The 13752-nt window shown below is 40.2% G+C and overlaps 1 protein-coding gene across 1 annotated transcript; it reads left to right on the top strand.

The window, feature by feature from the left end:
• The first annotated feature begins 1185 nt into the window (after positions 1–1185).
• Positions 1186–8254, top strand: GJA8 (gap junction protein alpha 8). The gene has a single exon (XM_069202624.1). The coding sequence runs from the start codon at positions 1191–1193 to the stop codon at positions 2739–2741; it is 1551 nt and encodes a 516-aa protein (XP_069058725.1). The 5' UTR covers positions 1186–1190; the 3' UTR covers positions 2742–8254.
• The last annotated feature ends 5498 nt before the right edge of the window (positions 8255–13752 follow it).

The raw sequence follows: 13752 nt of genomic DNA on the forward strand, positions 1-13752 counted from the left end.
AGTCAGTTGTAAAAAATGCTGTGGACAGATGATGAGCTGTTTCCGGCACAAAGCTTACAGCCACCCTGTGCTGACAATGTCTCTAGTGCCTAGTCAGGACGCATTCCAAAAAGGCACTTTTATATAACTAATTTAGGATCATATGGCACCTCTGGGTCGACTTGTGGCTTTGTTTTTGACTTTATTGTTGTGCCTCAGTCGCATTTGGTTACAGCCAGCACTAGCATGCTACATTTTGAAAGGAAAGTGATCTGAAAAACCCTCTACATATCTGAATAATGAAAGGGTCCTGCAGAACAAGGTTGTCCAACATAAGCCACTGACTCTGTACACGAGTTCCATTTAGAATCATAGTATGTGCTTTTACCTTGTGTGAATCTCTAGTTCTTTTACCTGTGTCCATGAGAGTTATTTTTAATGCTGTTGCAGAATTTTTGTGGTGCAGCCAAGATCAGACAGCAGAGGCACTTTTTATAAATGCAGCACAAACATGCAAACAGCATACCTGGGCAGTGTACTCAGCAAGAATACCTGACATTTAGATGTACCTTTAACAAAGAAGAATATTATAGAAGGTGTTAGGACTGTAAAGTACTGCGGCAGATCAGAAAAAGCAATGAGAAAACAAAACACATTTTGGAAAAAGGAAAGTGTTGAATAAGTAAATTTCAAGTTTCTTTCTGAAATCCAAGAGTTTCAAATCCCGACTAAGGGAATTAGGAAAGTTGTTCTATGGTCTTTGGTAGACATTCAATATCCTTTCTGATGTGGGTTTTCCACTCCAGAGGCACTAGAGTTTAAAGGAAATGTAACTTAATGTATGGGATATGATAATGTATAACTACCTGAGCAATGCCAGGTCTATCGTGTGACTGAGGCCAATGAATCCTTAACTCAATGCATAAGAAAAGGAGTGAGTGTCAAACGATGACTGAGCTATTATCGGAGTCTCCTCCATACATTAAAAGTACTAAGGCCATATTGGGAGACGGTTCATAGTCGACTAGATTTTAGACAGAATTTGCACAATGGGTGGCTTGTTATCTGTTTGAGAATATTTACTGTAGTTCTGAACACTCAGAATAAGGAATGATAGAGCAGATCTACGATTGACAGTAGCAAGAAGGCGGCTTGCCAATTGGTTGTCATCTAATGCTGAATCTCTTTGTTCTACCCCTAGACTCTAAATCATGGGAGACTGGAGTTTCTTGGGCAATATTTTGGAGGAGGTGAATGAGCACTCAACTGTGATTGGCAGAGTCTGGCTCACTGTGCTTTTCATTTTCCGGATCCTAATTTTGGGGACAGCTGCTGAGTTTGTCTGGGGAGATGAACAGTCGGACTTTGTGTGCAACACTCAGCAGCCCGGTTGTGAGAACGTCTGCTACGACGAAGCATTCCCTCTCTCCCACATCCGGCTCTGGGTGCTGCAGATCATATTCGTCTCCACTCCCTCGCTGGTGTACGTTGGGCATGCCGTGCACCATGTCCGGATGGAGGAGAAGAGGAAAGAGAGGGAAGAAGCTGAACTGAGCAGACAGCAGGAGATGAACGAGGAACGCTTGCCACTTGCCCCAGACCAAGGAAGTATTAGGACCACCAAAGAAACCAGCACCAAAGGCACTAAGAAATTTCGGCTGGAAGGAACCCTTCTGAGAACCTATATTTGCCATATTATCTTCAAAACCCTTTTTGAGGTGGGCTTTGTGGTGGGCCAGTACTTTCTATATGGTTTTCGGATCCAGCCGTTGTATCAATGTAGCCGATGGCCATGCCCAAACACTGTGGACTGCTTTGTATCCCGGCCGACTGAGAAAACTGTGTTTATCATGTTCATGTTGGCAGTAGCAGTGGTGTCCCTCTTTCTAAATGTTGTGGAGATTAGTCACTTAGGCTGGAAAAAGATTCACCTGGCGTTCAGGAGAACGGTGGAGCAACCAACTCATCACCTGCTGGGAGAGGTTTCTGAGAAACCTCTCCATTCTATTGGCATCTCATCCATTCCAAAGTCAAAGGGTTACAAGTTACTGGAGGAGGAGAAGGTGATATCCCATTTCTATCCTATGGCTGAAGTGGGGATGGCTGCTACTCCACACTTCAATGGCTACAGGGGGAAGAACAGCGCAAGAGCCTTGGAAGATCTCTCTAAAGACTACGATGAAAGTTTGCCATCATACGGCCAGCATGATAACCATGAGACAGTGAAACTTTACAGCCCAGAACCTGAAGAGAGAGCTCCATCTGAATGTGCCCCCTCCATCCGTGCCTCATCCTTGCGCTCTCACTCTGAGCATGCCCCTTCCATTCATGCACCCTCTGAACGTGCCCCATCAGAGCGGGTGCTATCTGTGCGTGCCCCCTCCGAGCATGCCCCTTCAGAGCGGGCACCATCTGTACATGCCCTCTCTGAACGTGCCCCATCAGACAGAGCACCATCTGTGCATGCCCCTTTTGAGCAGGCCCCCTCCGAACATGCTCTGTCGGAATATGCCCCATCTGAGCATGCACCATCTGAGCATGCCCCATCCGAGCATGCCCAATCAGAGCATGACCCCTTTGAGCACACTCCCTCCATGCCTGTCTTTGCTGATCCTGTGTCTCCTGAAATAGTATGCATTGAGGAGGAACCCTCAGAACAAGAGTTGCCCTCAATGCATTCAGAATTCATACCTGACTCAAGATCCCTCAGTAGGTTAAGCAAAGCCAGTAGCAGGGCCAGGTCAGATGATCTGACAGTATGAGGTAGAGAGCAATGAATCCCATGTTCTTCCATAATAGAGAACGAAAGATGGAATGGTGCTATTAACTAGATACTTGTGCTCACCGTGTCCTGGAAGCCCCACAGTCTTGGCAGTCAAAAAAGCTTTCTTATATTTTTAAAGAGATAGTATCCCTTTTCGTAGACCAATTAGATACTGTGATGTGCAAACAATGTAATTCCTTATGTCGGATAAAGTAAGCCATTATTAAAAGTTAGAAACATTTTTGATAAAAGTATTTGTCAGTTAAACACCTTTCCTTCCTGGAATCGATAAGGTGGCTTCTGCTAAAAGTCCTGTCTGCTATCAGCAGGGTCCAGCTATGTCTGTGTTAAAATGATGAATAGGCATTCATCTTGTCTCTCCTTACCAGCATATCTTGAAAGTAGTTTAAAGTCCTGTCCTACGTAGGTTCTTGAAATACACTTTGAAAAGAGACACTGCACTTTGGAAGCTCACCAAAGCACCCTGAAACAGCATTCAGCATGAGTTTTGATTTGAGTCTCAAGCAAAACAAAATAGTTGTTCAGTAATCCACTGAAAACTGATTATCTTTTGGAATGGTGAAAACAATAAGTTTTCAGGGGAAGATCAAATATCTTATGCAGCTGTGAATTAATCCCGATCTTCTTGGCTGCCAGATTCCAACAGCTTGCACTGTATTGGGCATGTCCAGACAATGCCTTCGTTTCTGGATGCTGAAGTTCTGATACTGGTACAAAGCCACAAATGTATTTTGTAAATATGGCCACCATTCATGTGTGATCTTCTGGAGCTGTGCACCAACGTGAACACTTTTTATTCGAGTACCAGCATCTAAATATTTGTTGTACTATATTGTATGGCGTGATCCAACAGTTCCAACTTTTCAACCTTTCCTTACAAATCCTACTCTTTATTTACAGAGTTCTTGTGCTTAAAAATAAAATAATAGGGGACATGTCAGAAAAGATATCCGCCTCTTTCTCCCTGGGCCCTTCCCTTGCACCTAAGAAACTAGCACCTGAGTGAGCCCTAGCCTCTGTACAAAAAAGCTAAGGCAATTTGAAGTCTGCTTTATGTATCATACTCCAGGGTGTACAATTAGCTAGTGCTGGAAGCATGTGAATTACTGTTCATTTTTTTATCCAGAAATGTGATTTGATCTGTCAAAAAATAGTTTAGAAAAACATTTGCCTTATGAATGAAGATATCTAAGCCACCATTATCTGCAGTGAATAAAGATGCTATAAAGTGATGGGAGTACCTTATATGAAAGCTGCAAGGAAGCTTTTTAGCCATAAAGTGCAGTACGCGCCAAGAGGTGGGTTACATGGATAGCACAAAAGTGATGAATGAATATGTATGATTTTCTTGTAAAAACTATGGGTCCTCTGAGTGACATTCCATTTAGTCGCTCCTTTGGTTCATGTCTCATTAAAGAAAGAGACCAACCGCAATCTTGCCTACTTCAAAAGAAGCAGTTTTGTCCGGACTGCTAGGCCACATCCTCTCAGGGACATATCCAATCCCACGTCTGAGTTGCATATGCTCAGTATTGCGGTAATGAGCTAAAAATGAAGGAATGGGCCCCTCCCTCAGTAATTAATTACTCATGGTTGAAACTGATGCAAGCATTTCCATACATGAATTTTCTGCAGGGTATTTCCTTCTTTAGGCTTGCATCTGACATGTGATACCCATATATTTCCTATCATGTGTTCAGTGATCTTCAAAGGCATCGCATAAATATATGTCACTCTGTATACACAGTGTCACTCATACACTCATATCTTGCCTTTAAGATGCACTGAAATTGAAAGCTAGGCGTCTGAGTTTGACTTTTCGAACGGCTTCATCTTGAAATCAGCATATTATTCCAAATCTGAAAGAAGCTGAATAAATCCTGTTGAGACAGGAGGATCAGTGTCTTCCCTTTTCCTCATTGTAAGCTCTCGTCTTAAAGAGTAAAGGCAGGAGCATAAAAAAATAATAAGATCCAGAGGATAAACCCTCACGATTCAGGGTACCAGGCTATAGAACAATCTAGTGAATAAAGTAATAGGCAAATAAATTAAGTCTCAGAATTTTGAAGCTGATCAATATTGATGTACCTAAAACTCATGTCAACCAAGTGTCTAGAGTAATTTGCTTGATAGGTCCGGTACTGTCCTGCTGTGATGTAATACCCATTCATTGGTTCGGGTGAATTCCAAATCGAGGTTTGGACCTTTTCGCACTCAAAGTAAATAGATCATAGAAATAAGATGTGGATCCACCCAAAATAATGTTCAGAATGCAGTTCTTGTTGATTTTTATAGCACAATTTTATTGGTTCTTGTAGCTTTTGCTCCAGTTTTTCAATTTTGCATGATTAGTTCCAGTGCCATACAGCTGACATGTGTTTCGCCCCTTACATGATTGAAAACCTGGGGCTCCTACCTCTGTTTCATTCTGATAAGTCTAGCATTGACGATAGAAATGGCATTGACAATAGAAATGGCACATATGAGCATTTGCCACACGGTTTCAAAAACCTAGGTGAACATTGCATAACATGACACACTATAACAATAATTCAAAGACCTTCAAGTTCTGCATCCCTTCTCATTAATGCTCAATTCTTCTTCTTGTACTCTTATTTTGTGTATGTTGATTGACTCCAGCCAAATCTGTCCTTATGCCGTTAGAGTCTTTTTATGGCGATTTGGCAGTCTTTGCGATTATCCCACATCACCTTAATTGATATATTTTTTCAAGATCATTAATATGGCCAATGCCTTAAGAACTCTGGTGTATTATTTAAAGTAATGGATACCAGGTTGGATTTAGATGGATTCTTTACTTCAGTTTAGCAGTTAGCTTTTATCTCAGATTATCTGATTTTAATGGCTTCCAGTGATTCATGTGATAGAAGCCACTTAATCTTTAGGGTTGCAAATGTATAGATTCTGTTTTTAGAGTGAAGGCAAGAAATTATAGGCACAGATTAAGGTGGCTGATGAATCTGTAAATCATCAGTTTTGGCTATTATGTGCCTTTTGGGTTGTGAGTGTGCGTGGTTTAGTGGTTGGTTATCCTTTGTGTGTGTTTGTGAACAATAGTCAGGTTTGGGACATAAACATATTTCATTTTCTGTATGCCCAGGATGTTTTTGGGAAGTGTTTTTGTTTGAGTCAAGCTCTCTGAATTTTTGGGGTAGATGCCATGTCTGGACGTGCAGTCTGTAGGCACATGAGGGGAAGAGATCAGACTTGACTTGATGTCCAGGAGAAATAAGAGCTGAAGATTATGTATACATGTATAGGATTTGGGGTATATGTGGGATACAGCTCTTTACCTTTGATCACCATATGGGGATGGGCACCTTGCAGTTTCTTTGTCTATGGTCAGAGTGTTAAAATGTGTGCATTGGAGAGCTTTGTAAAAGGGCAGTTGCTAAGCAGGAATGTTTTGCAGAATGCAGGCATGTCGGGAAGGATTTGTAGAGGTGTGGCTTGTAAGTTATGTCAAAATGTGAAGTAATGAAATATGTAAGTATGGCAAGATAATCAAGATCCCTGAAGTATATACTACATTTAACTTAATGAATCCTTAATTGGGAGACAGGTCAATTGAATAGTTAATTGAATGGACACCCTCATGTACTGCCCTTTCACAAGATGGGAAACACTTTTGCAATCCTTATCCAATAATATAGAAACAGTCTTCTATGTTTAATGGCATTAGTATATTGGATGACCATTGGTCTAGGTATGGCCAGATATGTGATATATTCTCTTAAGTAACTGGCTCTTCTCACAAATCAGGTTGGCTGCCTGCTTTGCAAAAGAAACAGCCTACAATCTAATAGCCATACTCCTTTATATGTATCTCAAGCAAAATTAATCTGACAATGTTTTACTTTTGTTTAGTCATGACTTTTTCTCCATAAGTCAGAAGAACCACCTTTTAGAGGGACTGATTATTGTCATTGTATTTTTAAAGCCATTCTGTGTACGTTGAAAATCTGAATAAATATCTTTTAAACCCTTGAAAGAATAAATAAATTGTAAATGGTGAGAATTACATAATCTGTAAAGAGGACTACAATATATGCTGTTAGCTACATTCAAGTAATTTAGGACCTGGTTTGTACCAGAGGGTAATCAAAGCCCTGATCCTTTCTGCCTTATCTCATTCTACATATCGGCTCTTGGTGCGAAGACTGACCTAACTCCTAATGACAAGTGAAATGTAAAGACTCGCTAAAGTTCTTTGAAAAGACCACCAAGATTTCACCTAGCACCAAGGAGACTGGACATTATCAATGTTGACTCCAACATGCAATATGGACTGGGTTGACATAACTTTGTAAAGTACAGAAAAATAGCATTTTATTGTGTGTGTGACACCAACACCCTAAAGTTGATTAATGGTGTAATAGATCAATGACATGATAAACATGAAACTGACCTATTAAGGCATGCCAATAAAGAGCACGTTGGAAGAAGAATGTGGTCTTGAAGTCCAACATGAGAATGGATTTTAAAGATCGAAAGAACGTTTGATGCTGGCAAACGAAGAGATATGCACTGTCCCCCAATTTATTATATGCATGGAACTGATTTCTTTGAGAAGATGTCTTAAAGTTGCATGGGCTGATGTGGACAAGAAATTAAAAAGTTTGAATATGAGTAAGTTCTAAATATATTGCAGTTTCTTCATTGTCAGTGAAAGGCCACTTAAACATTGCCTATCAATGAAGCAAACATGCTTGAAGTTCTATTCCAAGGGGAATTATTTGTGATGTTTACAGTCTGTTTGGTCCGACAACTGCTGCAACGCAAAATGATGGAACTCACATAAACAATTTTGTGAGGGGCTTCTAAATTTCACTTAGACTGGCAGACTTATTTTAGGCAGGTAGAGGTTAGTAACGCTTTTCTTTATAGGCTAACAGCTAGTGATTGCTTCTGAAATGTAACTTTGGGTATATTGTCTAATTTTCTATGACTACATGTTTTACTAACATATCTTCTCTGAAGTGCCTTTAATTGTAGCGAAACATGCTCCCTGCCTCAAAGAGGGATTCGGCTCAGGGTGCTCAGTTTGGTACTTAGGCCATCTACAGGACTTAAAATCCGCTGCATGCTTCACACTGCTCAGGGATCCCTCCTGGCATTTTAAGTTAAATGAAGGCACTCAACCTAAAACTTTCTTCTACCAAAATGAAATAAACGTTTCCTGTTATTGATCATCTCTCTGTTGACTCTTGGTGGAGTTTCTTGGAGATAAGTAAAGGGTGGAGACTGCAAAACTGGTGGGCTCAAGTGCTGAAGTAGGGGTTTGAGAGTGCTCACCAAAGCCTCAGTTAAAAGCCACCTACTTTTTGGGCTTCTTGTACCACAATAGTCAGAATTTTCCATATTGAGGTTGCTGTATAAAACATTGAGGGGGGAATCTTCATGTATGTAACTTTTTACAAATTGGTTAGCTTTCTGTGTGACAATGTACGTGAATAAAGTCACTGTTTGTGAAACAGCACCATATGTACTGTACTTTTTTCATGACAAACAAGGCCCGATAAGTGTGTTTTGTGGCTATGTACCAGCTTCTTACAAACACGAATACAGGTGTGCTAACCTGAACACCAGAAATGACTACCAAAGAAAGTCAGAGAACGTGTGGTCCATCAGCAAGGAGACTTGGGGTCAAGCCCAACTCCCTCAGTTGACTTCACATTTGTATTCTTTGAAAGTCCCTTTCTTTCCTTGTGTCTCACCTCCCCATCAAGTTGGGAACATCAATTAACATGATAAATCATAAATTTTATCCCACTGTATCATCCAGGCTTTGTATTTTACACCACGCACCAATGAGATACTATCTCAACAAATTAAAATTTAGAGTATGGGATCTTTAGGATTGGCATAGATGATTTTAAAGTTTGGGCATATTTTTTGTCACCAAAAAATGTACCTGGGGGCGTTATCACAGTGTATGAGAGAGTGTAAAATAAGCTGCTACCAGAGAAGATTGGATGGTTGAGGTACAACCCCAGGGCAAAGGGATTCACTGCGATGTAATGGTGCCCATATGTGACATACTGTGAGCATCCATGGTGACATTCTGGCTCTCCCTGTTATAATAGAGGCCAATTCAAGGCTAATTGGTATCTTAGATCCATAAACCATTTGCTAAACCTGAAGCTTAGTTTCATCAATAGTTTGATCGAAATGGAGTGCATTACTAACTCAGGCACTAGAGAAGTTAATCCCCAAGCACGCCACCACAAAAAGTCTCAGTCTTGTGTAGTGCAATTCATTGTCCATATTTAGTCCTTCTTCAACTGCATTCAGTTTCATGATTGAAAATGCTTAATTTCTTCTCAGATTCAGTTCTCGATTACCTTCTCTGAAGTTTACTGGCACGGTTCTAAACTATGAAATAGAAGGTTTCGATGAGCATCCTGTGTACTATATTCAAAAATATTGCTATAGGATCTTTTGAATCCCTCTGTTTGACTGCTCTGAAATGTTCAGGGATTCTGTCTCACAAAGGTCTAAAATTGCTACAGCATATATTTTGTGACATGTACAAATTAAGACATATATGACAACATTGGTATCACAATAAATATTGTTCTAAATCTCATGGGTTGAACTGTCGTAGCAAAAGCATTTCACCGTATCTTTTGCTAGTCTACAACCAGCACAGTGGCCACATTTATAAAAACCTTTTGTAATTGAGGACCAGAAAGGCTCGGAAGCCACAGCACTCATTTATTTATGCATCCATCCGATTCGCTACTACAGCTCTGAGATGCTGATGAGATGATACACTTTAAGCTCAGGCCCATATTTAAGAAAATGTGGCGCATCATGGCAGTCGTTAGCACAATAGCGTCATAATGTTTTATGCTATTGTGGCGCTGTGCTTCACTAGCGCCAAATATTTTGAAACTAGTATAGCAAAGTGCAAGGAGGCAATCATTTTAACACCTACTCTGACCAGGCGTTAAAAATGGTGCTGAAAATGGCAAATTGAAATCTGTTAAATTTCACAGCGCCATTTTCGAGGGACTCCTAGCACCAGAATGCCCCTTTGCGTACATCATGCCTGGCGAAGGCATAATGTGGCACAAGGGGTTACAAAGTGGCACAATGCATGCATTGCGCCACTTTGTAAATATAGTGCATGAAAAAAGCCACTTTAGCACCGCCTTAGCATCAAAACAATTATGCTATGGCGGCGCTAAGGTGGCACTAGGGGCTCTTAAATATGCCCCTCAGTGCGCTATGTTAGGGCCAGTAGATGTGTCAATCGTATTTGCTCCATCTCTGCTGTCAGTCATCACCAGGGCCCCTTACATATGTCACTGCTGGTAGTTAGCCTACCTTACCTGATAAAGCATGTTTATTATCTAATCCATAAGACCTCAGTGAATATATAGGAGGCATTTGTCAGGCTTTTAGGAGAGGCCAGTCTGGAGATCTCAGGTCACCCCTTTTCAGAATGAGAAGAGGCCAATATTTAAAATGAGGAAAGGCAAACTACATGGACCATAAAACATTGTAAAAAGCAAAACAGGATGAGTTACTCATTCCTGACATGAAACTTCTAGAGTGATCTGCTAGTCAGTACAACATGGTGAAAATCGTGCCAACAAGTAGACAGGAATCTAGTTGGGTCTCACCTGCAGCAGCAGAAGTTGAAACTATTCCTACCTGCTAAAGTCATCCAGCTTTGTGCCTCCACTTGACCCTTGCTGCTAATCTTAAATTTAACTTGATTTCCCAGGATTATGATTCCTACAAAAGTCTGTTACTTGGCTTCTGACCTTTGGCGCTCCCTGCTACTTCAGTCCTGGAGCCGGATGCAGCCCTGCCAAGGCACATTGCGCCAGACCTTACGCATCGCTCCTCAATTAGGGAGAACAAGAGTAGCACTTTTTACTTTTGACTACTGGTTCTCATCATGTTGCTAGAAGGAGATGTGGCCTAATGGTGGGAGGTGACCTTGGAACAGGGGATTCAGGTCTGTGGCAGGAACACATCTCAATATAAGATGAGGTGTATTTGTAAAGTGCATGTTCACCCAAGTCTTTGTTGTCTTGGCACTGAAATAACATGGCTATTGTTACCCAACTCAATGGTACTCATTTTATTAAACTGAGATGGATGAAAGGCTGACAGAACCCACTGGGATTCAAACCTGTGACCATGAGGTCAAACACAGATCCTTGGAGTGAATTAGTCCACTGAGTCACCAACCCGGCTTTAAACATCCTATGATTCTGGACAAATCACCTTATCTGCCTGTGCCTACAAATAAAATTGTGTAACTTAATCTGATGCCTAACTAAACACTCTTATGTCCTTAGGCCAAGTTTGAGCTGCATAAAACTGCAATAAAAATAGCTGTTGTTTGAGTAACCCCAGAGTTACTCTTCGAGCACCTATATTTGGACCTTCAGGACCCTTCACAAGAAGGCCATCATGTTTTGTATTTTAACCATTGATGTTTACCTGTGATTCATCTATTCTGCCAATGTATTGTGCTATTTTAAATTCACCTGCGCCCTTCCTCTTCAGGTGGCTTAGAATTTAGGAAATGCATCTTGAAGAGAGATACTTTCACAGTTCGCAATAACATAAATCTAATTGGTGTCATCTGAAGTAGTCATCGTGTGCCCATGCACACATGCTGTGTGTGACTGGCTAGCTGTAAATCTTGTGTGTGCGTGGGTGTCTGATAAGTGTGTGCATGAATGTGTCTGTGTGTCTCTGCATGTGTGTGTGTGGTTGGCTGACAGGGTGACTGTATGAGTCTGGCTGTCTTCTAAGAGTTTGTGTGTGCTGGCAGGTTTGCCTGTTTCTGGCTCTCTGGTAAGTGTGTGTGTGTGTGTATGTCTTGTTGGTGAGTGTATGTGCAAACCCTTCTGCACTAGAGCGTGGGTGTGAGAGTTTCAGTGCATCTGGTAACACAGGCATATACTCTCTGGTGCCTATTGGTAGCATGCCCTTCACTAGCATGGGGCACCCTAACTAGTATTGATATACCACCCTGTCCTACTGTGGTTCCCTCTGCCTTATATTAACCTTCTCTGTGATCTGGTGGCAATCTTTGATATATGCTGAACATCCATGGCTTACTGTGGTCATCTTTGGCACATGGTGGCCAATGACAGGTAGAACCTCAACGTCAATGTGAAGTTTCACCTTCACCTAGGATGGTGGTGCATAGGAAAATGAAACAGTTACTGTCCAAGTCAGACAGAAGTACATTTGGGAACTTGATTTGTATATTTGAGTACGTATTACTCAGTACACCTATTATCTATGTTACGGCAATATTTCCTCAGTGCCAGAAGACACTAATGTCGTGCTATCCTCGTCCATGGCTTGTGTGGAGACACTTCAGGATATTTAGTAATATATTTTCATAAAATTAAAATCACTACTTATAAACGGATGACAATACAAATTCAACATTACCTCACATATACATCTGTTGTTGGTGGGGCAGTATTGTGAAATGTGTGCTTGCTAAGGTTGCGGGTGAGTGAGGAAAAGTGAAAAGGAGTGGAGCATAGAAGTGTAGGACTGTGCTTTTATAAATGCTTAAACATGTAATTGTGTCAACCTGCATACCCAGATCATTGGATCTGCCTGTACAACCTGGGAAACACATTTTATAACCAATCCTATGCCCTGAATAACCAGGTAGAGAGTTGGGCTCACTAGGGACAATACAGATTATTGCAATATTTCATGAGAGCTCCTTCAGTGCTTCTTGTACATCTTAGACCTTTTTACAAATTCCCAAAGTAAATCATGCTTGTAAAGACACATATCCTTTCAACATTTTATCAAGCAAAGAACATGTTCACTAATTTCAGAGGAACCAATTTCCTTGCTTGAATTAGTGCCACTGCACCCTTGCTATGCCATTGACACCAGGGGCATATACAGTGTAATGAGACATCCAAAGACTTCAGATCACTGACATGTTGAATACATGGTAAAACAAGCACACATGGTTCTCTCGCAGATGTTATCAATTGGGCTAAAGCAAAGATGTTTATGCTGCAATTATAACACGTCATAGCATTAAGAAAAGTACAAAATAAAAGAACATAAGTCGATAATTGACTAAATTGAGAACATGATTGGATACAAAGGTGTGTAGCAGTAGACATACTCCTGTTCTGTCATTTCCGAAGAGAAAGATATGTTTGAGCCAGGAGAGCAGAAGACATTCTTACCAGTCTGCACCATTTGTCTGCTGTGTATGGCCAGTCCCGGTTTTGGTGCAGAGGTATGAGCAGGTGGTTAAAACAAGAAGTGAATGTGCATATTTTTGCTAATAAACATAACAATAAAACTTTAGAGTACAGTAGCCCATCATAATGAAGCCTTAAAAAAATGTTATGGCCCAATCGTACTTGGTCTAAACATCAAGTTGTAAATATTGGTAGATAGAAATATTGGGGAAAAAATATTGGGATACAAAACTATTGTGATGCAGAAATATAACTGTCAAGAATATTGTTTTGTAGGTAAGTAATATCGTTATTATTAAGAATATAATTGCTGTTAATATGGTTTTCAATAATATAGTTGTAAACAATCGCGTTTTTAATTATTTTAAAATGTTTTAGCTCATATATTCATTTTATGTGTTACTATTGTTTGTATGATTATTATTAATGCTTTTAAATATAGTTTGTAATTTCAAGTGATTTTGAATTTGTAATTTAATTGCTAATATTAATTTATACTCTCATAGTGGGTTAACTTTGTAGGAGAGTTATTAATGCATGATTAAATATTTAATTGTTTAGTAATTGTATTTTTCGTTATATTTGAGGTGTGGGCTGCTGGGTTTGTAGGGTTATAGGGTGGGAAGTTAATTAAGTGATAATTAATGAACAATGAATTATTAATTGTTAATTTTGTAATTGATTATCAGTTATGTAAATTCTGTTATACTTATTTTTCTGAATTGCACTTTAGGTGTGGGTTGCTAG

Source organism: Pleurodeles waltl, chromosome 8 (assembly GCF_031143425.1).
Source record: "Pleurodeles waltl isolate 20211129_DDA chromosome 8, aPleWal1.hap1.20221129, whole genome shotgun sequence".
NCBI lineage: Eukaryota > Metazoa > Chordata > Amphibia > Caudata > Salamandridae > Pleurodeles > Pleurodeles waltl.

Excerpts from the sequence above, each read along its gene's own strand:
- GJA8 (XM_069202624.1), top strand. The coding sequence starts at position 1,191 with ATGGGAGACTGGAGTTTCTTGGGCAATATTTTGGAGGAGGTGAATGAG.